General features: G+C 36.2%; 1 protein-coding gene across 1 annotated transcript in view; it reads right to left on the bottom strand.

The window, feature by feature from the left end:
* Positions 1-25,377, bottom strand: part of BCKDHB (branched chain keto acid dehydrogenase E1, beta polypeptide) — a gene marked incomplete at its 3' end in the record, with an annotated part of 67,611 nt that overhangs the window by 41,184 nt on the left and 1,050 nt on the right. Inside the window, exons 2-5 of the mRNA XM_010010274.1 lie at positions 24,208-24,276; positions 5,833-5,966; positions 5,050-5,205; positions 906-1,014 (exon numbers count right to left, since the gene is read on the bottom strand). Coding sequence (XP_010008576.1) covers positions 906-1,014; positions 5,050-5,205; positions 5,833-5,966; positions 24,208-24,276 — 468 coding nt within the window. The remainder of the gene's footprint in view (positions 1-905; positions 1,015-5,049; positions 5,206-5,832; positions 5,967-24,207; positions 24,277-25,377) is intronic.

Raw genomic sequence — 25,377 nt, 5'->3', positions numbered from 1 at the left:
TCCCTTGTTATTCTTTGGTTCTCTTCTCTAGGAAGAGGATAAAGTTACTAAGAAAATGGATGCACTGATGGAAAAGCACTGTTAAAAGGTCCCAAGTAAGATACAAGCATTTTGTCCTTCCCTCAGCTTCGGTCAATTTATAAACTGAACTGAGTTTAAGAGCCAACGTAGTTGGCTATAGGCACAGAAACACTGAAGGTAAGTGATGGCTTAAGTTCATTTTATCAGTTGCTCAGCCAGTCACTCTGCCTATCTCCACATGCAAAATCTGCTTTCATCCATTATCTGTTCTCAGCCCAGTTTCTCTAGTCCAAAGAAGTAACAAGCTGATTGTTACAACCAAGTCAAGCATTATCATCAAATTACTCTGTTTTTCCATGTAACACATAATCATAGCTGTTAAAACTTCTCTGAAACATAAAGTTCAGTATGACTAAAACAAACCAAAAAAAGTAATGGCAATCACACTTCCTTCCACATAAGATTAAAATCTAACAGAGAGATTTTGAAGGTTTTTAGAAAGCACTTCAAAGAAATTTTTACTTTTCAAAAATGGTGATGTAGATGTTCAATTCTTCTGGAAAACTAAAAACCGATCCAGAAACATTTCAGCATCTAAAACTGGGGTGGGGGGGAATGAAAAAGAAAAAGACAACAAAAAAAACCAAACAAAAAAAACCTCAAACAAACAAAACCCAAAAAAACACACAAACACACCACCACCACCCCCCCCAAAACAAAACAAAAAAGAACCCCACAACACCAGAACACAGCTATAAACAAAACAAGTCAAGACCTCTGCTACGGTATTGGTTTAACTGTGACTATCAACATAGAGCTGGGAAAAAAAAAAAAAAAAAAAAAGAAAAAGTGTTGCTTATTGGAAAATACACATAAATCTTTACCTGCAGCTCTGTAAAGTATTTTAGGTTCAAAGAATATGCATGGATTTTTGTCCTCTATGCATGACAGGAGCAGTCCTTTGGCCTGAAGAGGACTCCTCGGAATAACAATCTGTAAAAATATTTTTTAAATAGCTTATTTAAATTGCAATTCTGCTACAAGCTTCTTTAAATAACATTAAGAAACAATTATTTGCTTTATGTACAGACTGAGTAGTTCTTGCAAAGTGAATTAACATCAGCGCTGTTACTGACATACACTCAAAATTTTGAATTTCATTTTGCTCATTCATCAGGCTTGAATAGTTCCCCTCTACACCATGATGTAAATACCAACGGACTCCCCTCCAATAGTGTAGAATTAGGATCTTAATCACATTTTGAGGTAGAAGGAACAGAAGAAAGTAGGTCAGATTAAATGTATATATATATTATTGTTAGTTTAGTAAAATTAATGCAGATGTATGACAAAAAAAAAAAAAAAAAATCAGCTGAGTGATCCTCAGTTGCTTGGGTAAAGATTCATCAAAGCAGTCCTAGAAGGTATTCAGACTCAGTCCAGAAAATTTTTATGACTAAAAAGTAAATAGCTCTTTAAAGCTGACTTCCTTTGCTTATGGAAAGGAAATTCCAAATTTTTGGAAATGAACAAATACCAAAAAATGCCTTAAACTATCATCAAGCAAAGAGAAAACTAAGCAAAGCCTCCAGATGTAATCTGAATACTAGGAAGGAAAAGTATAATTGATTTGCCAACAGAAGGGTTAGTTTTGGATGATCTAATCGAATGTTATGAACAGAAAATTACCAAATCATCACAGCTTAACTGAAAATAGAACCTAAGAGCTCAATTCCGTCAGATCAGAAGGTCAAGCTAATTTACATCTCAGAGATCTTCAAGAGCTGGGACATGCAGCATAAAGTCTACTAGCAAACATTTTTTATAGCTGTGAAATTACAAGTGACTGCCTCTGACTAAAAGCAATAGTTGTAGCACTTGTTTAAAGCAAAAGAGTAAATAAACCCATGTAACTACAGACAGGGTAATTTGCTGCCTCCAGGAGTTTCCAAGGCTTCAAAATATTTTTTTGAGTGCAAGAACATTTAATTAGAGGAAAGAAATAGAAAATAGTCAAAATACAACTTAAATCTGCTATCACATCAAATTAACCTGATACATGATTTTTGTAAACAAGGGATAGAAGTAGTCTATTAATATTTCACCTAAGTATTTGGTAACAAGACACATGGGAAACTACCAATGGATGTTATTAGTGCAGCTCCTTAGGGATCAGTTTTAGAACAGACTTTCTTTATGTTATTCACTCATGACATTAAGTCAGAACATGGCAATAAAAACTGTTCACAAGCTGAGAGTCACTGCCACTTCAGCCACTACAGAGGGTGGTAACAAAAGATATAGTTCACATAGAAGACATGACCGACAAAAGCACAAGGAAAATGAACAAAACATACTGAAAAGTCACACAGTTAAGGACTGCATTTTTGTTATCAATTTAGAACACAGCAGTAGAAATTCAGATTTGAATTTATTATCTGCTCAAAGGATGACTAGGACATTATGCCATACAGCCCTAAAAAAGCAAGTAATATAGTCAAGGAATTGTTAGCACTATTGCAAAAATTACTGCTAGAAATTCAGCTGGAATACTTCATGACTATATCAACTGTTTTGAAAGAAAATTTGAAAGAGTTGCCAATAAAGCTTCAGAAATTGTTAACATCTCTCTGATATTTTGATTTGCTTAATCTAATAAAACAAAGACTAAAGGGAAAACAATTGTTCTCTTAGTATATGAAGGGAAGATGAAAGACAGAAAAGTTAAATATACAAGTTAGTCAGGGACAAATTCAGGCTGAAAATTAAAAGAAAGCTTCCAGCCATGACAGCAAATATTCTGGAACAATGGAATGGCAAGTCAATACAGTGATTCCGGAAGTCAGTCTGATTAAGACATACATCCTCACAACAAAAGATACAACCAACCATCCAGCAATGTCCTTATCACCCTAATAAGCCTTGTCTTAAGTACTAATGGTGACAGTCCTTCCCATGAACAGCCAAAGTTGTACAAACTCCCTTTTGCTTGGAAAATACAAACCTCACCTTAGGAAAAGCAAAAAATAAAAATCTTAGGTGAGAGTTTAACAGAACACTTTTGAAAAGCACTCTCCCTAAAGGTCAATCCTACCCTTCCCAGCTTGCAACACATGACCTTTCCTACTGTAATTCAGAGAAAATATGCACAGATTGGGACTTTCGGAAATGCATCTGAACCACAAGTCCATTTGCACTTTTGGATTCATACATGAAGGGCTGGGTTTGGGTCCATTCAAAAAAACACCTGCAACCTTGAAAATAAAACCTTAAATATTAATCGCATTAATGAACAGCCGCGCAAAAAATACTAAAGAAACAACATTATTTTCAAAGATACAAAGTTCAAAAGATTGAGTCTGAAACACTTCTCTGAGCATCAAAAACTAGCGTATTATTCCATCAGTTCCACAGAACTTAATGTGTCTTTCACCTTTAACTAGTGGTAGCAACCCATTTCAGCACTTTACCCAAGGAAAAGTGAAAGAAAGCAAAAAAGTCAACAAGACAAAAGATCAGAGATGAGAGAAAAGAAATTAAATCACCTGAAGTGATTAAATAAAATTCTGACTTGTTCATTTATTCAGAAGACTAAGCACAGCCATACTAGCTCGCTGTGAATTAGATAAATTAATTAAATCACCAGAGTGGACCACTAAATGTCAGCACTTGGTTCAGTTCATAAAGATTTGAGATTGACCAACAAGATCAGGATAAGTTAGCTAGACCTGGCATCAGTGTCTTAATCATAAGTTCTATTGTGCTTCCATATGATAGTAAACTACCCTAGTTTTTAAACAAGCTCCAAAACCCATTTGATTCGACTACCTCACAAAAGACATTGTAGACTGCTTTTATCTATATCTGGAAATATTTTCAAGATCAAAATAGGACCACCTCAGAGACCATAAAGAACACCCAAAGACAAAAATGCATTGTTACTCAAATATCATGAAATATGAATAATACAGGATTTTTTATCTAGGTAAAGAGAAAAAAGTAGGAGAGCTATGGCCTTCCTGTAAATGAGTAATATCTGGAGTTTCAGAGCACCAAAACCGTATATAGACAATAGTCTATAAAGATAAACAATGAACGTGTCTTCAGCATACAAATACTGGTTTTACTTAAGTCTTGCACATTGATCAAGCTATGAGTCATGTCTCAATGGACTGGATGCCAGTTAACCCAGAAGTTCAAGTCCATAGACAAAATTTTACCCAGAAAAATGGAGAGCTGCAAACAGTGTTCTCAATCTGAGACAATAAGAACCCACCCCTCCCTCTTCTCTAACAAACCTCTCCCTCTTCTTCTAGCAAAAGTAATCCATCTAATTGGTAGGAATCTTAGTTTCAAGGGATGCCACCATCTCGCACAGAAAGCCTCCCTAAAGTTATTATTCAGAGAATCATGGAACAGTTCATGTTGATAGGGACTCCCAGAAGTCATCTGGTCCAATGCCCCTGCCCAAGCAGGGTCACCCAGAGCCAGCTGCCCAGACAACTTCCGAATACCTCCACAGAGATACCACAACCTCCCTGGGCAACCTATGCCAAGTGCTTCCTTATTGTTCAGACAGAATCTCTCATGTTTCAGTTTGTGCACACTGCCAGTCACTGTCATTCATATAAATGAATCTGATAACACACTTAACATGACAGATACAGAAATGAAAAAAAATGAAAGTACTATTTATTAATGCTAGCTTTTAGTTTCTGTGCTATACTAGGCACAGATGAAAAATGCATGGTTTTATTGCAAAAAGCACACAAATACAAAATGCTACTACATCTACTAAAGTCTGCTACAAATTGGTTCAATAATAGCCATAAATTCTCAAACACTTAACACAGTTTAAATTTTGTAACTTGACAACTTCTAGAAGAGTTTTTAATTAATGTATTTAGATATTTTGCTGTGGACTGACTTCCACTCTTCTTTCCCTGCCTGCACCCAGACTCATTGTTAGTCAGGTCCATTAAAAACAAACCAACAAAATTAATCTTCATAAAATATGAGTTACTGTACCTTTATTCCAGGACAATGAGCAAAAAAAGCTTCTGGACTCTGAGAGTGATATAGTGCACCATGACCCACACAGCCCCAGGGAGCTCTGATGGTGAGGTTCCCACAATTAAACAGATCTCCAGACCGGTAACGATATTTTGCTGCTTCATTAACAATCTGGGAAGATTTATATATGAAAGTAATATTCAGTCAATACCTTTAGTTATGCGTCATTAAGCCTCTATAATACATGAGCTGCAACTATATCATCTGTACCATGCATGCAGTTCAAAGGACCGAATTAGTAGCAAAGGAATCCTGTAAGACAGTGCAAAGGCAAACAAAGCAATGACACAGTGTGCGTAAGTTAGATGCCTAGGCCTCAGGAGTTGCCATATAACCCAGTTGTTTCCCCATCCCACACTGTCAATCAGCCCACTTCAAATCTGTAGTTTGTCCTGTGGACACGTGGCCAGCTCCAGCAGCATAGAGAAGTGAGAGGTGATTTTGGGAGGACACAGCTGATGAATTTAAGACTGCTGAAGCCAACACATCCAAAAAACCAACAATGAAATCAAAGAGACATTTGTTTCAAACCACATTTTTTATTTCCATTATTTAATGAGCCTTCAAACTGGCTTTGGTACCTTCCTGTTTACTTAAAGCATGCATAAATATTAGCAACACAGCTGTGGATATATTTGCAAATGTTACATATTCAAACCAAGTATTAATGCCAACAGAAGATTAATTTAAACAGTCACAAGAGTTCTTTTTACTTCTCTTAAATTTATTAGTACTAACCTGATCAAATGCTGGAAAAATGTAATCAGCAAACTGAATTTCTGCAATGGCTGTAGCACCAGTAACAGCAATTCCAATACCAAAGCCAACAATTCCTTGTTCACACAAGGGGGTGTTGAAAACTCTATCTTTACCTATTTAAAAAAATAAATAAATAAAAATAAAGCATTCCTTTAACACACTGTCATGGTTTAAGCTCAGCCAGCAACTGGAAAACATAGCCCAGAAATATTCAAGTTATAAACAAGTCATCTGCAATTAAGCATATGGCTCTTTAGATGGGCGTAGGAACAATACACATCCATTACAGCTAAACATACTTTCATTTTCATAGTAACAGCTCAGAGGAAGACATGGAGAAATAAAATAAGAACAGTTTCTGTAACTTAAAATGTTCTGAATACTTCAAGGAAAATCATTTGTTCTGATGAATATAGAGATAAACACACATGCCCTTCATGCTTATATGGGAGGAATAAAGAATACTTACAAGCATTTAAAATAAGCTTAGAATAAAGAGAAGTACCAATACTTCAATTTTTTTCAGGCAGTCAAAATGAACTGTCCATACTCAAAGCAGATGGATCTACGAGAGCATCTGTATGAAAGTACAGTCTCTTGCCCACACTCCACATAAACAATGCCCAATCTGAAACACAACTACAATATCCTCTATAAGACATATTTTACAATATTTGCCAGCACTCTCCCTCAGCAGACAAGCAGGGGAACCTAGTTAGGCTATTAAATTTTCCATTCAGAATACTGAGAAATAGACAGGAGGTTTCTATTGGAGTCCACTATGCATGAATATACCAAGACTTCAAACTGAATGGGAAAAAATGTGGTTACACTACACACCAGTGGCTGTGAAATAAATTAAACAATAACTAAATAACCACTAAATAAACAAGTAAAGACTAAACTAATTAATTTATAATTATGAAAGTTGTTACTATGAAGATTCCTGACTTCAGTAGCTGCAAGATAACAAACTAGAGAAAGGGAAGCTAACAAAAGGTTTTAGGAAGGGATGAAAGAGAACCACTGCCCACAGCTGTATTTACAATACACAAAGAGAGACATGTTTTACAAATCTTTGAAGTACACCTCTTTCATCTTCACACATCACCCAGCACAGCATTGTCACTGCTTGTACCCTGTCCACATGGTTTACATGGTGGTTTGAGTTTCCTACTTCAAGGGTTACTTTGGTTTGGTTTTCGGGAGGGGGGGGGTTGTGTTTTGGGGTTTGTTTTTTATTTGGCGGTCTTGTTTGGTTGGTCAATTTGGAGGGGATTTTCTTTTTTTGAGATGTCATCAGTAATTAGTCTGGTTCTCCTTCTGCCTTCCTCTCTTTCCCCTCCATCGGGAACATGACTAAGACATCATTCATTTATGGCAAGTAAAAAAAAAATGCCAACAAATGAGACTACAGTCTTGGTGGTATCAGTGAGGCTACACAAGCCAAGCCAAGTCCAGAGGGCCACCATAACTGCAGGACACTCTATGATTTTGCATACAAGACAGAGGAAACATTTTTCAAGCACCTTAAATATCACTTGAGGGAAAGTATCATTTTCTCAAATTAGTCATTCCAAACTTCTGTGACTTCTATTCATTTCTTACAAATCAGTGTTTGAAACAAAAATCCCTTGACACAGTATTTTTAAGACACATGCACACTGGGCTGGTTTATGTTTAGAAACAAGTGTCCAAGAAACTAAATTCTTATGACAGAAGTCCTGCTATTGCTGCTAAAGATAAAAAATGTTGCCACAGCTAGCTCAATAATTAAAACTGAGTTCCAGATTAATAAAATTATTGCATAGCTTTTGAAATAAAGTGGGATTTCATTGTCTGGATGTCAAACACACCCTGATCAACACTGAATCGCAGCAAAGCACTTTGAAGATCAAAGAACATTTTACAAGCAGAAAAACCTGCTAGCTCTCATTTCCCAGGTACGTGCACAAGCTGATCTCAGTAATTTCTAGATGTGGGTCGTCTGTACTTTGTTTTCCATCTTCTGGAAGAAAAATAATAATCTCTGCAGATAGTGTGCTCAAAAGTTATTGAGACTGAAGATAGCATAGGAAATGAGAATAGCAGTAACTTCATAGTACTGCCATTTACTCTTGCTAGGCATTTATTTTATCAGCATGCTGCGGTAACGGTACTAGTCTGCACACTTCTATTCTTTCTTTAGTAGTACTGCCAAGGCATCTGGCAATGTCACTACACAAAAACAGACACAGCTCTGAAAGATTTTCATTCAAAGCAGCAGAAAGAGAGAATGCTTTGGGAAACCTAGAATTGGGGAAGATAGATATTTATTGAAGATGGAACTTGTTTTCATGTCCTTATAATTAAGTTGTACTCACTTCTGACAGACATCAATTAATTAAAGCCCAAGACACAATGAGTTCAAAAAGGATCACACAGAATCATCTCTTCCCTTACGAGCCGACAAAAGGGGATTTCAGACACATCAGAACCATGCTTCTCCCAAGCAGAACAAGAAACTTTGGCTTTCAGGGCTATTTAGCCCCATTTCTACAGAGTAAATCAATCAGTAAACTAATCCGTAGGATGAAGAAGGAAAATAATGTCATACAAAGATGAAAGAACTTCTGTAACAATGAGAACACAAGATTATTTTTGAACCTAGAGAGCATACATACTTGTGTAAATTGTTCTCATTCCAGAACGATGGCTGTAATCTCAGTTCCCAAGCTACACAGTGTCCTCTAGTGCACTGCCTCCACTGACAGGCACCACAGTCAAGGAAAGAGGAACATAAATTGCCAGTGCAAATGTGTAGTTGCCCCAAGCTTTACCAGCATCTGTGAGGGTGAGGAAGGCCTGCAGCTGTCCCTGTACCCATATCCACCTGTAAGACTATGATCACTTGACAAACATCTCCTTCTCTCTTTTTTATTTAATTTAGGGTACCATGAATTAGACATCTTGTTTCCCTTTTCTTTCACTGATGCATTTCTTAAATTAAAACATTTCAGATTTTAATAAACTAAAAATGTGTTAACATTACCAAGACACACAGCTCTTTTCTACTTCTTCAAAGTCAATTGGCAGATCAATATATATCACTTCATTTGCTTACATTTTTGTACAGGACATAACCAGAAAGAAAACACTGGTGGGGAAAAAAAAAAAATAAATCTTCAATTCACAGTAAATTTAAAAATATAGCTGTTTTATATTGAAATTAAAATATTAAATTGGCTTTTTTCCCATTCATGTGGATTTAACACATATTTATATATAACATTTATGTTTATGTCTATATTTAACACATACTGCTTTACTGAAATACAGGTAAGTCTGCTTTAAGACTCTACCAAATAGCCTACAAAATATACTGTCTTAGCAGAGCAAAAAAACTCAGACTGTTGAGAAGGGCCCTGAAGTCAGATCATATTAAGCTTACCTAGCCTTAATCTTTATTAACAAGATTTTTCAGAGTACACTGAAATAGCCTAACACATTGGTTCCATAAATAATTTTATTTCATCACAAAAAAGTTAAATGTATTAGAACAGTCCTGTAAAATGACTAATTTTAGCTAATAATTAATAAAAACTTCAAAATCAATTCTTTAGTATCAATTTGGGGTAGATGAATTTAAAAGCACAATAATGTGCCACTCTGATTCAAAATATAAAATATACCCTACTAAAACTGCTGAAATACTGTTGAGGTATTAAAGGCACCATGCTGCTACTAATGGACTATAATGAAGCAAATGATGTGATAATCAATAAAAGCAAACATGAATTGCAACATGACACCTATATCAGCTTGAAGCACCTAATTTGAATTTTTAGAACTAGAGGCATAATCCTGAAGTACTATGGCTTAAAACAGCAAATGGAAGAGCCAGGTAATTGTCACTGAATGAGATTTATTAGTAAGAAATGGTCTCGATTGAACATTTAAAACAATAATGCTAATTCCCTTAAAAGCAAAACCTAAAGCACTTTACTATTCACTAGATGGGAAAACAAGCCTTGGATAGAGTTTCAAGACGTAGGGTTTTCTTTATAAAATCTAACCCTTTAAGACAAAAAGCTACATAGATCATTGGGATAAAACAAATCTATTAACTTTCCTGAACATTAAAAATTGTATGGCATGCCTTTAACTTCTTATTTTTATTGACACAGTATGAAAAAACATTAAAGATTTTGTGTTTGGGTTTAGTAATCACTGAACATTTAAAAGCGTTAAGCCTATGTATCTCTATTTTATTTCACATTTTTTATTTTTCACATTTTTTCAAAATCTGAAAAAGTCAATTTTGATAAACATCCATTCACATCATCCCTTGCAAAGCATCTGAGTCAGATTTCAGCTGAAATCTCACTGCAGCAGACAAAGAACCCAGAGATACTTTGCCTTTTCATATTTCATTTCCGCAGCCATGAAGAAACATTTCCTAAAATGTATTCTTCTCCTATTACTTGCATCAGCCACGTAGCTCAAAACAACCTAACACAAACTCCACAAGCTGACTTGTCACTCCAAGCAAAAGCAGTACCTCCACATTATCTGAAACCAGGTGCGTCAGTCTCTGAAGACAGACGTTATGCTGGTATCCATTTCAATTAACATGCCCAGCTTTATCAACATCCCTAGTTTCAGCCATCTGAACAGGTTGGTGCCCTTTTCCAAGCAGTGAGGGAAGCAAGGTGGCAAATAGGGCATGTGAAAGAAAAAAAAAAACAGAAAAAAAGATGATTCTTCTCATCTTTCCATCCCAGTAACTCAGGAAGAAGATTAGATGCATGTTAAGCAGGAGAGTAAATACACTAGTATTGCCGAATAAGGTAAACCTGACAAGATTAAAAGAAAAGTGCAGTATTTGATTAAAAACAATTTTAAAACAATTACTTCATCCTCCTGATCTATTTCTAATTAAACAAAAAAAAAATTATGTCTCCAACTTTTGGAACAAAATGTTAAGTACCCACAAAGCTTGAAATTACCACTGACCCTCTGCCTAAGGGGCAAAACCTTCAAGGCAGCCTTACAGTCATCATCTCGCCCGCCAGCAATAGAAAGTTTCATAGCAACCTAACAGAACATGTTTACAGACATACGTAGTTGATTATTGTGCATTAAGGTTTTGGCCTGCTTCATGTTTACTTGTTCCAAGCCATCAGGAAAAAAGTATTTCAGATTTCGGTATCTGCAATGAATCATGTTCCTGTCTTAATTTAACTTCAAAAATTAGATAATCCAAACAATATCAACCCCCCTGTAACATTAGCACACCACCCAAGGCTCCAACTCTTGAGTAATTTTGCATCACTCTGAGTCTAAATTAGACAATTTGAGTAGTTTAAGGAGTACTGATGGTGATTTAGTCAAAGGTAGGTGGTTTTCGGTTTGTTTTTAAGATATTTCTACTTCATTTGTATTAAAAAAAAAAAAAATAAAAAGGCATTTTAGAAGATGTTAGTACTGAGTAGTATTAACGATATTCCTGGGCAGCATTTTATTTGTACCCATGATTTCTGTAATTTCCATTCAAAGCATCCACTAGAAGTCAAACAGAAGAGTCCAAGAAGCTATATACATTCTGTCCTCAATTACAACAACATGGATGCATGTGGAGAAACAGAGGACTGGAAAGAAAAAGAAGTCCCAGCAGATTGGCTTCTTTGTTACTCACTGGAGTACTTTGTGAAAATTCAAATAGAAATCACTGATTTTGAATCAGTTCTACCCTTAAAAACCTGCTCTAATGCTAGAATATCTAGGATTCTTTCACATATGTACATAGTCTCCCTCTCTGGAGACATTCAAAACCCACTTGGACATGTTCCTGTGTAACCTGCTGAAGGTGATCCTGCCTTGGCAGTGGAGTTGGATTAGATAATATCCAGAGATCCCTTCCAACCCTAATGATTCTGTGATCTACACAAGTCTACTAATTCCATCCATTTAACATAATTTAACACAATCTATCCAACATTCAGACTTTCTTGGTTCCACAATTCCTTTGAAGCCCTGTTTTACAATTGGTGACACTTGTTATCTTCCATTTCTCTAATGCTATATGAGAGGATAGGCATCACAGGAAGTAGTTTGGCTACTACTCAGTTCTTTTGGAGCTCCTGGTTGAACGCTAAAAAGTTCTAATAATTTCTTATTCATTTTAATCAACCTGTTCTACCACATCTATTGATGTCATAGTCACAGTTCTTCAGCTTTATAAAAAGGGTGTGGAATGGGCACTGTTCCTCTGTAGTGAACACCAGTAAAAACGCATTAGGTTTCCAGATTAATATATAAATTTCAAACTTACAAGTCCAAAGCAGGGCTTCTGTTTCACAGACACAGAGATGGTTTACCTCTTAATCTTGAATCCTTGCACACTAATGTGCCGTGCCATTTAAAAGGCTGCTTTTTCTAGAGCTGCCCATGTTAAAACAGATCATCTCACCTACCAAACAGATAAAAACTGTATGAAATGAAAAGGATTTCATCTGCAAGTAGCTTAAAACTTACAATGAATTTTACCTACTGTGTGTAGAATAACACAGTTTACAGATTTAAGCTTTACTCCTCTCCTTTCCCAATTCTGTGTCCTACAAGAGTTGTACAGATTAAGCAGGCATTTGTACAGGCAGTTGTACAGACATTTGTATATGCCCATACACTCACAGCAGGCTTCAAGGACTCAGCCATACCTCTGGTGTAGATCAGAGCAGCCTACTCAGCTGAGCAGCCAGGTCTCAACCCCCACTAAAGACAATGTAAAAACTCTCAAATCAAGTGCAATGAGTAGTGTCAATTGTAGGAGAAACACATATATACACACACACAAAAATCACTGTGTGGATATGCAGCCTATGCTTTCAAAAGAATGTCAATATTTAGTTACTTCAAACAAAAAAGTCATTCAAGTGTTGATTAATTAGTTGCTAATTCTATGGCAGATTGCTATCACTTTTTCCTTAAATATTCCAAAAAGTCATGTTATGGCAATAAGACACATAAATTAGTCAATTATTCAGAAACCTGTGAGCAATCAAGCAGAGGGTCAGCATAGAGATTTGCATGCACGAAACCAAATTAGCTGCTTCCTCTTCTGCTGCTGCTAAATCTGCTATCTTACTCTACTCTGCAACGAATGACCCAACTTCTTATTCTAGACAGAAGTTTTATAGAGGTCTAATCACTGATAAGTCTTTCTTACTCAGTTTCACTTGCTAACAGGAGTCTTAATAAAGCTTTATTTGGGGAGGAAAAAAATAAAAATAAGATCACTTGCACAGAAAAAAGCACCCTTCTGAAGCACTAATCACCACAGTATTGCCCAAAGGACAGGACAGCTGTTCTGATAGGTAACTGTTAAGAACAGGAATTCCTCACAGGTTTGTAATTTATTCCACTGACGTAACCATACTTCTGATGAGTACTTTAAGTAAATTTGAAATTAACAACAGCTGAAGGGTAATTTTCCCTTTCAAGTCTCCTCCAGTTACTAATTCCAAAGTATTCATACATTTGAATAGACATGCATATGTGAACTAACAGTTCTAGCTCACAGTGTTCTCAACACGTCATTCCTTTATTCAAGACAGTGCATTTTTCTTCTGAGAGCTCCACAGATCCAAACTGTACTTTACCTCCTCTCCCCCAAGATTCCCTTAGGTTAAAAGCACGTTTATTGCATTTCCATTTAATCCTCAAAGACCCCAAACAGTATCAGTCAGAAGTGCTAAGTATAAAGAAAACGTTACAATGGATGGGGAGCAACAGCCTCAATTATCTACCAGTTCATACAATCCATACAGTTACTGAATTGCAGGTCTGGAAAGAAAGGAAACTTGCTTTCTAGTAAAATTTAGTAAATTCTTAAAGTTGTTCACAGCATGAACATAACATTAAGCATTTACTCAACTGTCAGGCTTATGGCCTCCTGGATGAGGGAGGACCCAGGAATTTATAGCTCTGCCCTCCTAAAGCAAATAGGAAAAACTTGCTTTTTGACCCTCTCCTCCACTTCAGACTTCTTGTCATTTGTGACAAACTAGCATCCCATCAAAAGCTAAAGAAAAAAACAGAAATATTAAAATTTATTATCTAATTATCTCCCTTTTTCAAGGAAGAAGTGGGAACAGTAGGGGTCAGGTAAGGTTAATGTAAAGCTTTAGCATAACTTCAAATGCTGATAACCTTGCATGTCATTTAATGCTCCCATGATGAAAAGCAGCCAAGCAGTAGGATAACCAAGGGAAGATCAGATTCCATTCAGGTACACAGTGAAAGAATGATGCAGAAAGGGAAACTGATGATGTAAGAGAAAAAAACTCACTATGACAGTAGCCAAATGCTGAAACAAGCTGCCAAGTGGGGTTGCAAATGCTCCTTCTTTGGACATACTCATAACTCACCTGGACAAGACCACAAACAACCTAAATCAGCTTTATGTTGAGTACTGGTTTGGATTAGATGACCTTCAAGGTCTTTTCATTCCAACCCTTATGATTCTATGACTCACTAACAGCCCTAAGCAGGGTTACATGCTGACTGCCCAAACTTTTTATGTCTGTGCCTGTCCTGTTGATGGAAGCATTTCATGACATTGATAAAATAGAGCTGATTCAGCTCCACACTGCTAGAAAAGTATTCAATAAGCAGCTTACATCTAAGTGGCAGATTTGCTCACCAGAATTTCTTTTTACTGATGACTATGCAGGTAGCCCAGTCCACACTGAATTCCTTCTGATCATCTGGCTCACATACCCAGTTGTATCAGCCTAAAGAAAAAAAAGCACAGTGCCTAACCACACCAAGGCATTCAAGTGTTACTCCAGCTATGATTAATAACATTCCTTGTTCAACCACAAAAAAAATTGCTATGTGAGAAGCATACTTGCAGAAAAGCATAACTGACTATAGACACATAAAGCTATACCAGATGGCAGAATGCTTACTTGCAAAGATACGCCTTACAATCAACATCTACCAAACACTTAGATGTGGGTATAAATACAGCTGATAAACTGTGCCTTGGTTAAGAGGCTTAGGTCGGTTCCACGTATTTTCACACTATCTCCAAATTACATGACATGACAAGATGTCCAATAGGAAAATATGTAACAGTTACCAAAGCTAAATATTACAACATGTTAATAAAAATCCTGCTGTAATAGGCTGGGTACACTGTCTGGATGACAAATTGAGGAATAAGCAAAACTGTGTCAAATACGAGGCAGCCTCTCCCGCACTGCTCAGTGTAGAAATACTTCATTGGAAATTTGAAAGCATGCTGGATCTACCCTGAATTGTGAAGCAACTGTTCTCAGTACAATAGCGGTGTTAAAGAAGTACTCAGGAACAAAGTGTTGAATGAACAGCAATCTGCAGAAATTAAAAGCATTTCAAGAATCTCACTTGTAGCCATGCCTGTACCTTAATAGTGCAAAGCATATGTATAAGAAAAATCAATCAATTGATCTATACTTGGAGCTCTATACAAGTGTGAAAACTCCTTGCCAGGCTTTGAGGATTTAATGTTTTTACAAATTAGATGGCAAAAAAAAAAATAAAAAAAAAAAGGAGATCTTTTATGGTAAATGACTAGCACGTTATGCCAACATGGTCACTGGAAGATGGTTCTGAATCAAGTTTAAGTTTAACCAGCTTCTCAGAGTGCTTCTGTTGCAAAACTCCTTAGGCAATTGAGTGGAATTGGATGGTAATTTTAGATTTGCCTTTTTTTGACCCTTCTATATTTCTAGAAAATTACTTCCAAGAAAACTGAGTGCTTTACTCCCTGTAATCACGTCTGTAGCACCTTTTTAAACCAGAGTCATGATAAGTAACACACTTGTATCACTAAATTCAGAGGTAAAAAACCAGCAGGCATACTAAATTAGTGCCATTTGACAAGCACAAACGAAACAGAGAGCATACTGATCACAGGACTAACCAAAGAAATTGATAATCACTAAATTCTACCTAAGAAATAGTAAGGGCCTAAAGACTGACATCTAAAACAAGGTAAACAAACTATGCGTGCAAACCTGGTATTAATACAGACTGCAAATACTAGTTATGCTCATTGATTCCATCTTGTGCCTTTAATATATAAAGTTTCATCCTCCTTGACACTGTGTTACTAAAATATTACTTTTATATGTTTCACTGCAAGTATTTTCTGAAGAAAAAATTCCATTTATGAAGTTTGGTGGCACATACTTTTTTTGCCCAGCAATGCATCTTGAAATACCTTAAAAATGTGTTAGAACAAGCCCTGTACTGAGTATCAAGTTCTATATTGAAATGTATATCCCTTATCTTTCTCTCAAACAGGTTTACAATATATATAAAGAACCATAATAAACATTAGTAAGTCCAAAACAAACAAAATGTTTTCATACCAGAGACACTATCAGAACAATAAAAGAATAAAACAAAAATAAAAATCTATCTAGTTCTGACACCAACTGGTTTATGCCAGTATGGCACAGATACAGACAGCATGAAAGGATACTGTATGAAGTTCTCAACTTTACTTTTTTTATTAACTGTAATCTTAAGAATTGGCTATTTAAGATCAAAATAAACGAAATGTTCTATTGTGCAATGAGTCTGGAACACATTCTCCAGATGTTAGTGTTCAAAGACATTCATATAAATCAGAACAAAAGCCAGATCTTGCCAAATTGCTCTGGAAGAACCAGGCAAGCAAGCTGCAGAATTCTCCTTCTTAAATCCATCCACAAAGAAACAAAGACAATCAAACTGAAGACTACTTAGGTTTTCCTCGATCTGTACATAACAAGTAGTTATTTTTTACTCTGAATAAAATGTTCCATCTTCAGCTTCAGTCCACCATGTCAAAAATTCTGAGCTACATCATTCTACGTGCAGTATGTTATGATGGACCAGCACCTACATAAAAAAGGAAGCACAGTACTTCTCCAACAAGCTTTCAGTCTGCTTCTGAAGCACTGAGCTAATGTTTTCCGTCTAAACAATAAACCCTAACACTTATTCCTGATGCTACTTTAGGCTGAGTTTCTCCTCCCTATAATAGCATATTCCTATGTTCTTAAAGCATGCAAAAGACCCCATGATAACCGATAAAAAGCCCACAGAAAAAACCCAGTGTGTCTCCCCACCTGTTGAAGTTCGATACTGAACCACTAATAGCTTCTGGAAGGCAGAACACACTACCTTAATACACTGTATTTCAGGCCCCAACCAGCCCATCCAAATCGTGTTCTCGTACTTCTTGCCCTTGCATTATAATGTTGGCACCTCAAGAACAGACCCAGAAGCTCCACTGACAGATCTCTGCTCCCTTGACAGTAACATGCTGTGCAGTCTCCATAATAAACAACCTCCTGAAATCGCTAACAGAAGGGAATTACAATAAAAACATTTTAAAGTATTTTATGGATTTTAGATGCAAATTAATTAAAAAAAAAAAACAAAACCAAAAACAACCACAAAAACCAACACACTATCTCTACCAATACTAGCTCCATTTCAAAAGGTTCTCCCATTATTTTGTGCTACTAAAAGCCATCACGACATTAAGCAGTTTTTGTAAGCATATCCAATCCTTAGCCAAGAAACTTCACCAAATGCCGTAACAACCTGGAGACAACCTTATCTTCTCACCCATGTTTTCCTCCATAGCCATTTCACTTAAACACAGAACTTGCCTTCAGGAGTTTTCTACAGTTCAAGCTCATAAAATAACATTGTGTTCAAGTAAGTACTTTTCTTCAAAGAATGACTACCACAATTTTAGAAAGGCTGGTTTCCCTTGGCCATGGCTAGGTACGGCCGTCTCCTGGTCAAATAAAGAAAAAAAAAAGAATTATTTTGCTATAAAAAAATAACTCATTTACTGAGAATGAACTGTTCCATGAAAACTCACACAGGTGTTTACATCTCAGGCACAAAGTCTGCAGAATAACAACCAGGGATTACAGTGGATCAGACACTGTAAACAAACATTACTGCCTACAAGACAAGCTAGCATTTATTATGAGAAATATCAGTAGAAAGCTGCAAGTAACAAGGTTTTACTCAGTAAGACACAAAGTATCCAGTTTTGGATGGTCCATATACTTCAGTTGCAGCAAGCAGAGTACAGAGAAAACTAACCTGTAATAAAAAAATCTTCAAACCTTAAGAATAATCCTCCACTCTGTAGGGAAGCCAGAAAATCTTGACTGATGAAGGCTAAGAACAGCCTTTGCCAGCTGTCCCAAACCATGCCTTGTGCTTCAGAGCTCTAATTCTCTCATCAGGCAGAAAGTAGAGGAAAACAAATATGGAAGTGATAAATAAAATCATTTTTAAAGCATCCAGCTGATTGCTAATTTGACTAGGTCATTCTGACATAAGGTATTATTTTCTTGGTTTCATTTGCAGTTCAGTCACTTGCTTTTTGATGTGTTGGAAAATTTCCACAGGGAAAATCTTTAACTGAACTTCCCCCACCCTCATGGGATTCAACACAAGTGTTATTTCTTCTCTGATTTTCCTTTTTTTTCCCCCTGTGATTTTCCAATTTGAAAGAAGATACCCTGGAGCAACTGAACAGGCACTAATTACTGTTTACAATCTGTTCCCCATGTATTTTACACTTTTTGGGGTTTTTTTTTAAATATGGGTTGGAAGAAAAAAAACAAACCTACCAATTTTATCTACACTTCCAGCTGCATTAAAAAGCACAGGAAGGATTATTTATAAAACACGCCTATATGCTTGAATAAAATAGGGCAAGAAAGCGATAAAATTTCAAGTTACTTGTGTTTGCTTATTGCATCCTTTCTACTCCATGTAAGGACATCTATTTTAGATTCTCATTCCTCATTTACTACTGTCTGCAAGTATGAATATCTCTAACCATTCAGAATTACCTGAAAGGAAATGATCTGATATTTATTTTGCTTTATCCTACATATAGGAGTGACACACAGTTGCTCTTATGGAGTTTCACTTTATCAAATGTTCACCTGGAAAAGAAGCAATTACTGGCTGCACAGCAGTTAAATAGAAAAGGACTTGGGGTCTAAAGCATGCTGACAGTTAACACCATACTGCAAATATAGGCAGCAAACTTCACTGCAGAACATACCGGAAATGTTCCAGAGAAACCTTATAAAAAGCATTTTGTTCTAATTGACTTTGTATAAGAGAACCACAAGCTGTCGTGGGCAGTGCATCTCTGTAAGCACTGACAAGCAGAAAGAGGAGGACAGCAACAAAAGAGACCAAACAGAAGAGCTAAAAGAAACCAGACAGACAAAAATAAAAGCCATGAATGAAAGACCAACCAGTGACAGGACATTAATCCAGAAAAGAGGAAACCTATCTTCCTCTTGTTCATTCTGCTGTCACACAGAAGATCCCAAACAGTGACAAATGAATCATATGAGCAAAAGACAAATCCATTCCAAAACATTTCAAAAGACCAACCGCTGTCAAAAACATTTCTGCTGCATCTTTACAGAGATCAACTTTGATACCTTAGCCAACTCTTTTGGGAGTAAGTTCAGAACTCCCCAGGGACAGAACTGAGGCCAAGTGTCTTCTACCCTGGGCAAGCACTTACTTCTGGTGGGAGACACCACAGTGGCATCCTCCAGGAACTAAGAGAATCTTTAAAATAAAGATTTCCATTCAAAGCATTCACATTCTACCCATATTTCCAAACAGTTGCAAATGAACTGGCATCCTGGCTTATATCAGAAATAGTGTAGCCAGAAGGACTAGTGAAGTGATTGGAGTAAGAAACATGAAAAGCTCTAATGAACTCTAATTAGACATCACATATACCAGCGAAAAATAAACCACAATCTGTCTATAGTTAAAGAGACATAAGGCTCAAACACTATTCCTGTTGTAGCAGGAAACTGCTGGTTCCCTGGCTATCCAGACTTGCCTGAAATCTTAGCAACAAGAAAAACTAAGTTTTAGTCTTTCATGTTTCCTTACTAGGTCAACTTTCCTCTCTATAGTGCAAATTTTTTGGCAAGCATAGTAACTTTCCAGCTTCTGAGTGAAACGTAACTTGACTGAAACATACTATCCAAACACATACATACACATTTGTGCATCTATAATATTATCTGCATGTAATTGATAAGACCTACAAACAGCTGTAGTATCAAACAGCCTATACATAAATATCTGATAGCAAAGAGACATGAATTACTAAAGATGTATATCACTTTTTGAGATGATAACAAACATGGGCAATAACTCAATCTAAGATTTCAATTTTTAAAATTTATTCAACTACTCCAGTTCTTCTGGGTTTGGTTTCTATCACCTACTCAAATCTCATCTATAAAAGTGAACACAAACAAATAAACTCAGTCTCCCCAAAGCACTATTATAGGGAAAGACCTACCAAGCCAATCTCACTTCTGTTGCATTCTCAGTCCTGAGAAAAGACAGCTCCTATTCCACATTCTCAGAATATCAAGCTTTGAAATAGCCATAAAGCTCTTGATCTTTATCCTTGCTAGACAGGTTTTTGACATGGCAGTAAGTGCACATTAGAGCCTCCCTTCAAGCATTGACCAGAACAGTACTAAAGACACATCTTGACTGAGGCAAATGACTACACAGAGGCACTTCTAGGTAAGGAAGCCCTCAAGGTCTAAGTGTTTGGAGAATGGCAGAGAGAATACTCAAGTTAAAAAAAAAAAAAAAAAAAAAAAAATCCTGCTCTGGCATTCTTCCAAGTAGCTTTTTTTGTCAATCACTATTTCTGCTATTCTCGTACTGAGTCTTTCCTTCTGTCCACTTTCTCTATTTTCACCTTATCCCCTGGGTTTTTTTCTCCCATTTCTTTACCTCCTGTCATCTAATCCCTAACTCTGATCTCCTCTATATTTTTGTCATGTGGATGATACTGATCTCTACATGCTGCAACTTTATTTCACACTTCAGGCAGAGCAATAGGAGATGTATTCACACTCCAAGATCATTGTTTCATATCCATCTGCAGACTCAAAGACTATTTCATTCAGAAAACAAAAGTAATAATGTACTTCCCTTTGGGGGGAAAAATATAAAAAAAACAAAACACAAACATGAAGACATGTTTACACACATTAACTAGGCTACAAAAATACAGTAGACAAGGAAGCAAGCTATCAATCCTGCAGTTTACATGTTTGCTTTAGACACAGGACACATCTCCAGACAGTAGGACTATGGAATAGCAGACATTCGTTACTTCAAAAAAGATACTCTACAGGTTAGAGTATGCAACCTCTTCAAAACAGTGACAATCAAAAATCTGGCAGGGGGTGATGGAGAAGGAGACAAGAAATAAAACAAGAATATGCCTTCCAGTGTGCAAGACCAGAGAGAGGGGACAAAGGAAAAACCGTACAAGACTTATTTCCCTTCCCTTATCCAAAGGGAACTCTCCACATAAAAACTTCAGGGACTCTGCTCATTTTCAGCAATGGATTTCTAAGCATTTAGTTAATGCAAAGGGATCATGAGCAGCAAAGCAATGCCAGAAAAAATGGAATTGCCTGTTTCCTATACATGAGATGTATAGGAAGAAACATACTAACCTAAATCATAGCTATAGTGCAAAATAAACTTCCACATACTGACTTGTTGACATATGATTCCCCAATTAAACATTTCTAAACAAAATCTGGTCAGCATGTCAAAAATTAATCTGATCAAATATTAGGTGTTATTTCCTTACAAGGTCAATGAGCCGGACTTTTTTCACTTAGTAGAATAGGCCTCTAGCTGTGTTTATCTGACGACATTTCTCTACACTCAGGCTTAAATACCTCCTCTGGCAAAAAAAAAAAAAAAAAAAAAAAGAAAAAGAAAAATTTAGATTTGATGACAGATGTATTCCAAAAGCAAATTTCTTCTCCCCACAGAGACTCCAGTAACAGTCTGGGTAGCAACCAACATCTGTATAGTACTACTATTGAGTATAATACACTAAATTCTCCCTACTATAATATTAGGTGATATTTAGACCTTGACCTCTATGGAAGTATTTGAAAAGGAACTATCAATTTGTATCAATATAACTATTTATAGGCATAGACTGCCACCTAGTGAGTTTTATTATTCATGGGGACAAAAGAAATAAAAAAAGAAAAAACAGAACACCAACCTTCCTCTTTCAGGAGAAGAAGGGGGAAAATAAATAAATCATTCCTTCATATTTTACATGAAAATATAGAAACAAGATCACTTATCTCTCATTAGTTTGATGGTAAATGCAGAAGGGGAATGAGGAAAGAAGAGTCAGTAAATATATGTTATCTTCCTCGTACAGGTAAGATCCATGACGTTGCTTGTTCATCAAGGAATTCCTCCTTATTTTACATGGACTCTAGCCCTTGCATAAAACAAGTGTTGCATCCAGACCTTATTTAATCTCTAGGACAACAGTGACACAGACAGCCACCTCTGTCTCAAAATTTTGGATTCCTTCAGTTTTTGCATTTTTAGTCTTTCCTGGTTCTTCTCAGCATTGTAACTGTATTTTCAGTACATCCTCTAGTTCAGCTTTACCATTCCCTCTTCAGCCACTGCAGCTTTCTACAGGATTTTACTATTCATGAAGAAAGAAGCCAAGTTACCTGTGTCATCTTACCTGCCTTAAAGTTGAATTATTGTTATATAACTCACTCTCAAATTGATGTCACCTTCAGAGTTCTCTTTCTGTCCAAATTTGTACTTCAGGTAACTGCTTTCATTTACTTATGGTCATCTAATTAGCAGCATAAGAACTTTTACTTGTTTTTCCTGACATGCCTTCTCCATGCCCTTCTCTCTCAAACACTATCGGCATCTTCAGTTCATTTCTCATCCAGACCTAAATCTCAGAATCTGCAGGACAAATGGATCTTAGGAAGATCTTTCTGTAATGAATCTGTAAGACAAACTTATTTTTATTTAAGCAGGAAAACAGCAAAATCTTTTCAAATCTCTCCTTATCTAACACACTTTCCCCTATCAAATATAATCTTTGTAATGGTCTGAATGAATGTGAAGAGACAGTTCTGTACCTTGTTAATTTGATCTTACGAGCACTTTATGTACCCACCCACTGTATTTTACAGTCACATGAAACAAGAGTACTACCTAGTTTTTGCTTATCAAAACTATCCTCTTATTTTCCATAAAGAGATCAGTATCCTTTTTGAACACATTGCGATAGTAGCTTTCATTAGCCCTTCAACTAAGTACTTCCACAGTTTCTCATGTTACTTCTCATAGTTTAAAGGAGTTCTTTTCAAATATTTCCAAAGTCATTTCATGAATTACTTACCTTATTAAAAGATCTTATTTAAAATCTGTTGTTGTTATACCAACAAAATAAACCTGATTCTAGCTAAGCTGCTGATGTGCTGTGGTTGTTTATTATACTGACCAACTCAGCGTAAACAGTTCTTTGCACTCAGCAGTGCCTTTGCAAGTGGGGCAGGGGCTATCACAAAGACTTTGAACAGCACTAGTACTTTTGAATACATCATCAATAAAATACTACTACAGGAATTAAATAATGTCTTTCCTTCATTCCAATATTGTATTGCTTTCTTACATCAAAGAAAACCAACAAGCTACCCTCAAAGCAACAGCCTAACAATATAAAATTTATTCCTTTTGTCTTTTAAAGTGGAGTTACAGAACTCTTAACCTCAACATGCAGCACTAATGATTACTGCTAATAAAAGTCCTATCCAAACTATTTGAACATTAACATATAAAACAGAGTATGAGAAAACATCCACAAAATAATTGAAGCAGAAAAACAAGGCAACAAAATGTGGCTATGTTTCTAAAACTTCTTAAAAGTATAGCCTTTCTCCTCTCCCTTTTTTGGGTCACTCCAAAAGAAAGAAGCATCCAAAAGAAAGAAGTCGATCATGGTGATCTCCAAGTGGACGGTAACTCATGTCCTCCAGAGTTTAAATCCATTTTAATGTAATTCTTTCACTTCTTGACAGATGGGACAAAAGAGCATCACCATGTGTCGTTGCTAAGAGGCTTTAATTTGATTACAGTAATTAAATGGGGCCACATGATGAATATCTGGTCCAACTGCAGTTAATATAAAGTTACATTGATAAAGTTAGTTGAATAAAGAGAAGAATCCTGAGATTCTGTCAGCAAGTTTCGAAAGCTTTGAAAGCTTACATAACTGGTAATACATTCAACATTTTTCTCTTTCCAAGGACAGAAAGGAAAACAAAAGTCCATTTACAGGGCTTCTCTCCCATGCGTTCTTCTCTTCTCCCACAAACCACAGAAGGGTACAAAAGAACAGAGATGCCAATATCAAAATGTCAGATTTAAAAGTTAATTTACCATATTTGTCTCGCAAGCCAACTGTACACCTGAAGACTCCACCAAAGGCCACATCTTCACCAAATATTACTGAAAAATAAGAACAGCAGAGGAGGCTAACGTTACTCCAATGCATCTTATTTTTAATGAACTTGTTCCAAAGCTTTTTGAGACACTAACATAAGACCAGGGCAACTTTCAGTATTCAAACTACTAACCTTATAGTGTGGGTGATGTAGCCAATAAAGCTTTATTTCTAAAAGTAGTTGCCTTTAAAATTTAGCTTCAAATCAACTAATCTTTGGTTTATTTATTTTTCCTTTGAATTTATGGAATAATGATGTCTAATTTTTCTTAACATAGTGTTGTTATTTGATTCACAGAAATAAGTATTGCCCATTTCAAATTTTTTTTTTAAGCACATAAGAGATGTGCGGCAGTATCACCAATGGCAGCTTGCATGAACTGGGATCAGTTCTGATAATTCCCACATCCCTTGATACCCTAGATATTCTAAAGGGCACAAAATAATAAGTTAGCCCCCTTTCAAATATTATTTTTGTTTAAATGCATTTCCTGTTGGAAGCATTAAAAAGGACTAACACTTCTGAAAATCATGTTAATGACATCACCGAAAGAAAAAACAGCTTGTACAATGATGTAAAACCAACACAGTCATGGAGTATATGACTGAAGTGTGTCCCCAGATCATCTAATTTCTTTTTAATCTTAATTTCAGGTTTTATGTACTTGAAATCTTTGTAAGGCCTTTCCCTGACCACATGACTACTCACCTTTGAGCCAGCTGACATTAAAAAAAAAAAAAATCCCATTTAATGCTGATATCAGCAAATTTGCCTGGATTTAGTCATTCTGTTCAGCCACTGAAAATATTTTCCTGGACAGATTCTCGTTTTCATCAACACAAATATGAGGATCTCCATGACTTAAACAAGAGTTGCTCAATTCCCACATAACTAAAAGCATATGAAGGACATGCTTTCTATTGCAAGAAACACTCATTAACTCAGTAAGTACTGTGATACTGACAACTGACATGGCTGGACTGTAGAAATCCAACATTGTCTTGCAAAGAGCTTTGCAAAGATCTAGCCCTGCAAAGCTGAGGAGTAAGACTAGAACGTCGGAGTGACTAAAGTGCTGAAAATTATACATGAGTTTAGATTCCTG

This window comes from Nestor notabilis, unplaced genomic scaffold, assembly GCF_000696875.1.
Source record: "Nestor notabilis isolate BGI_N333 unplaced genomic scaffold, ASM69687v1 scaffold4852, whole genome shotgun sequence".
Taxonomy (NCBI): Eukaryota; Metazoa; Chordata; class Aves; order Psittaciformes; family Psittacidae; genus Nestor; species Nestor notabilis.
Note: the sequence above shows the minus strand (reverse complement) of the source record. Positions and strands in the feature narration are given on the sequence as shown.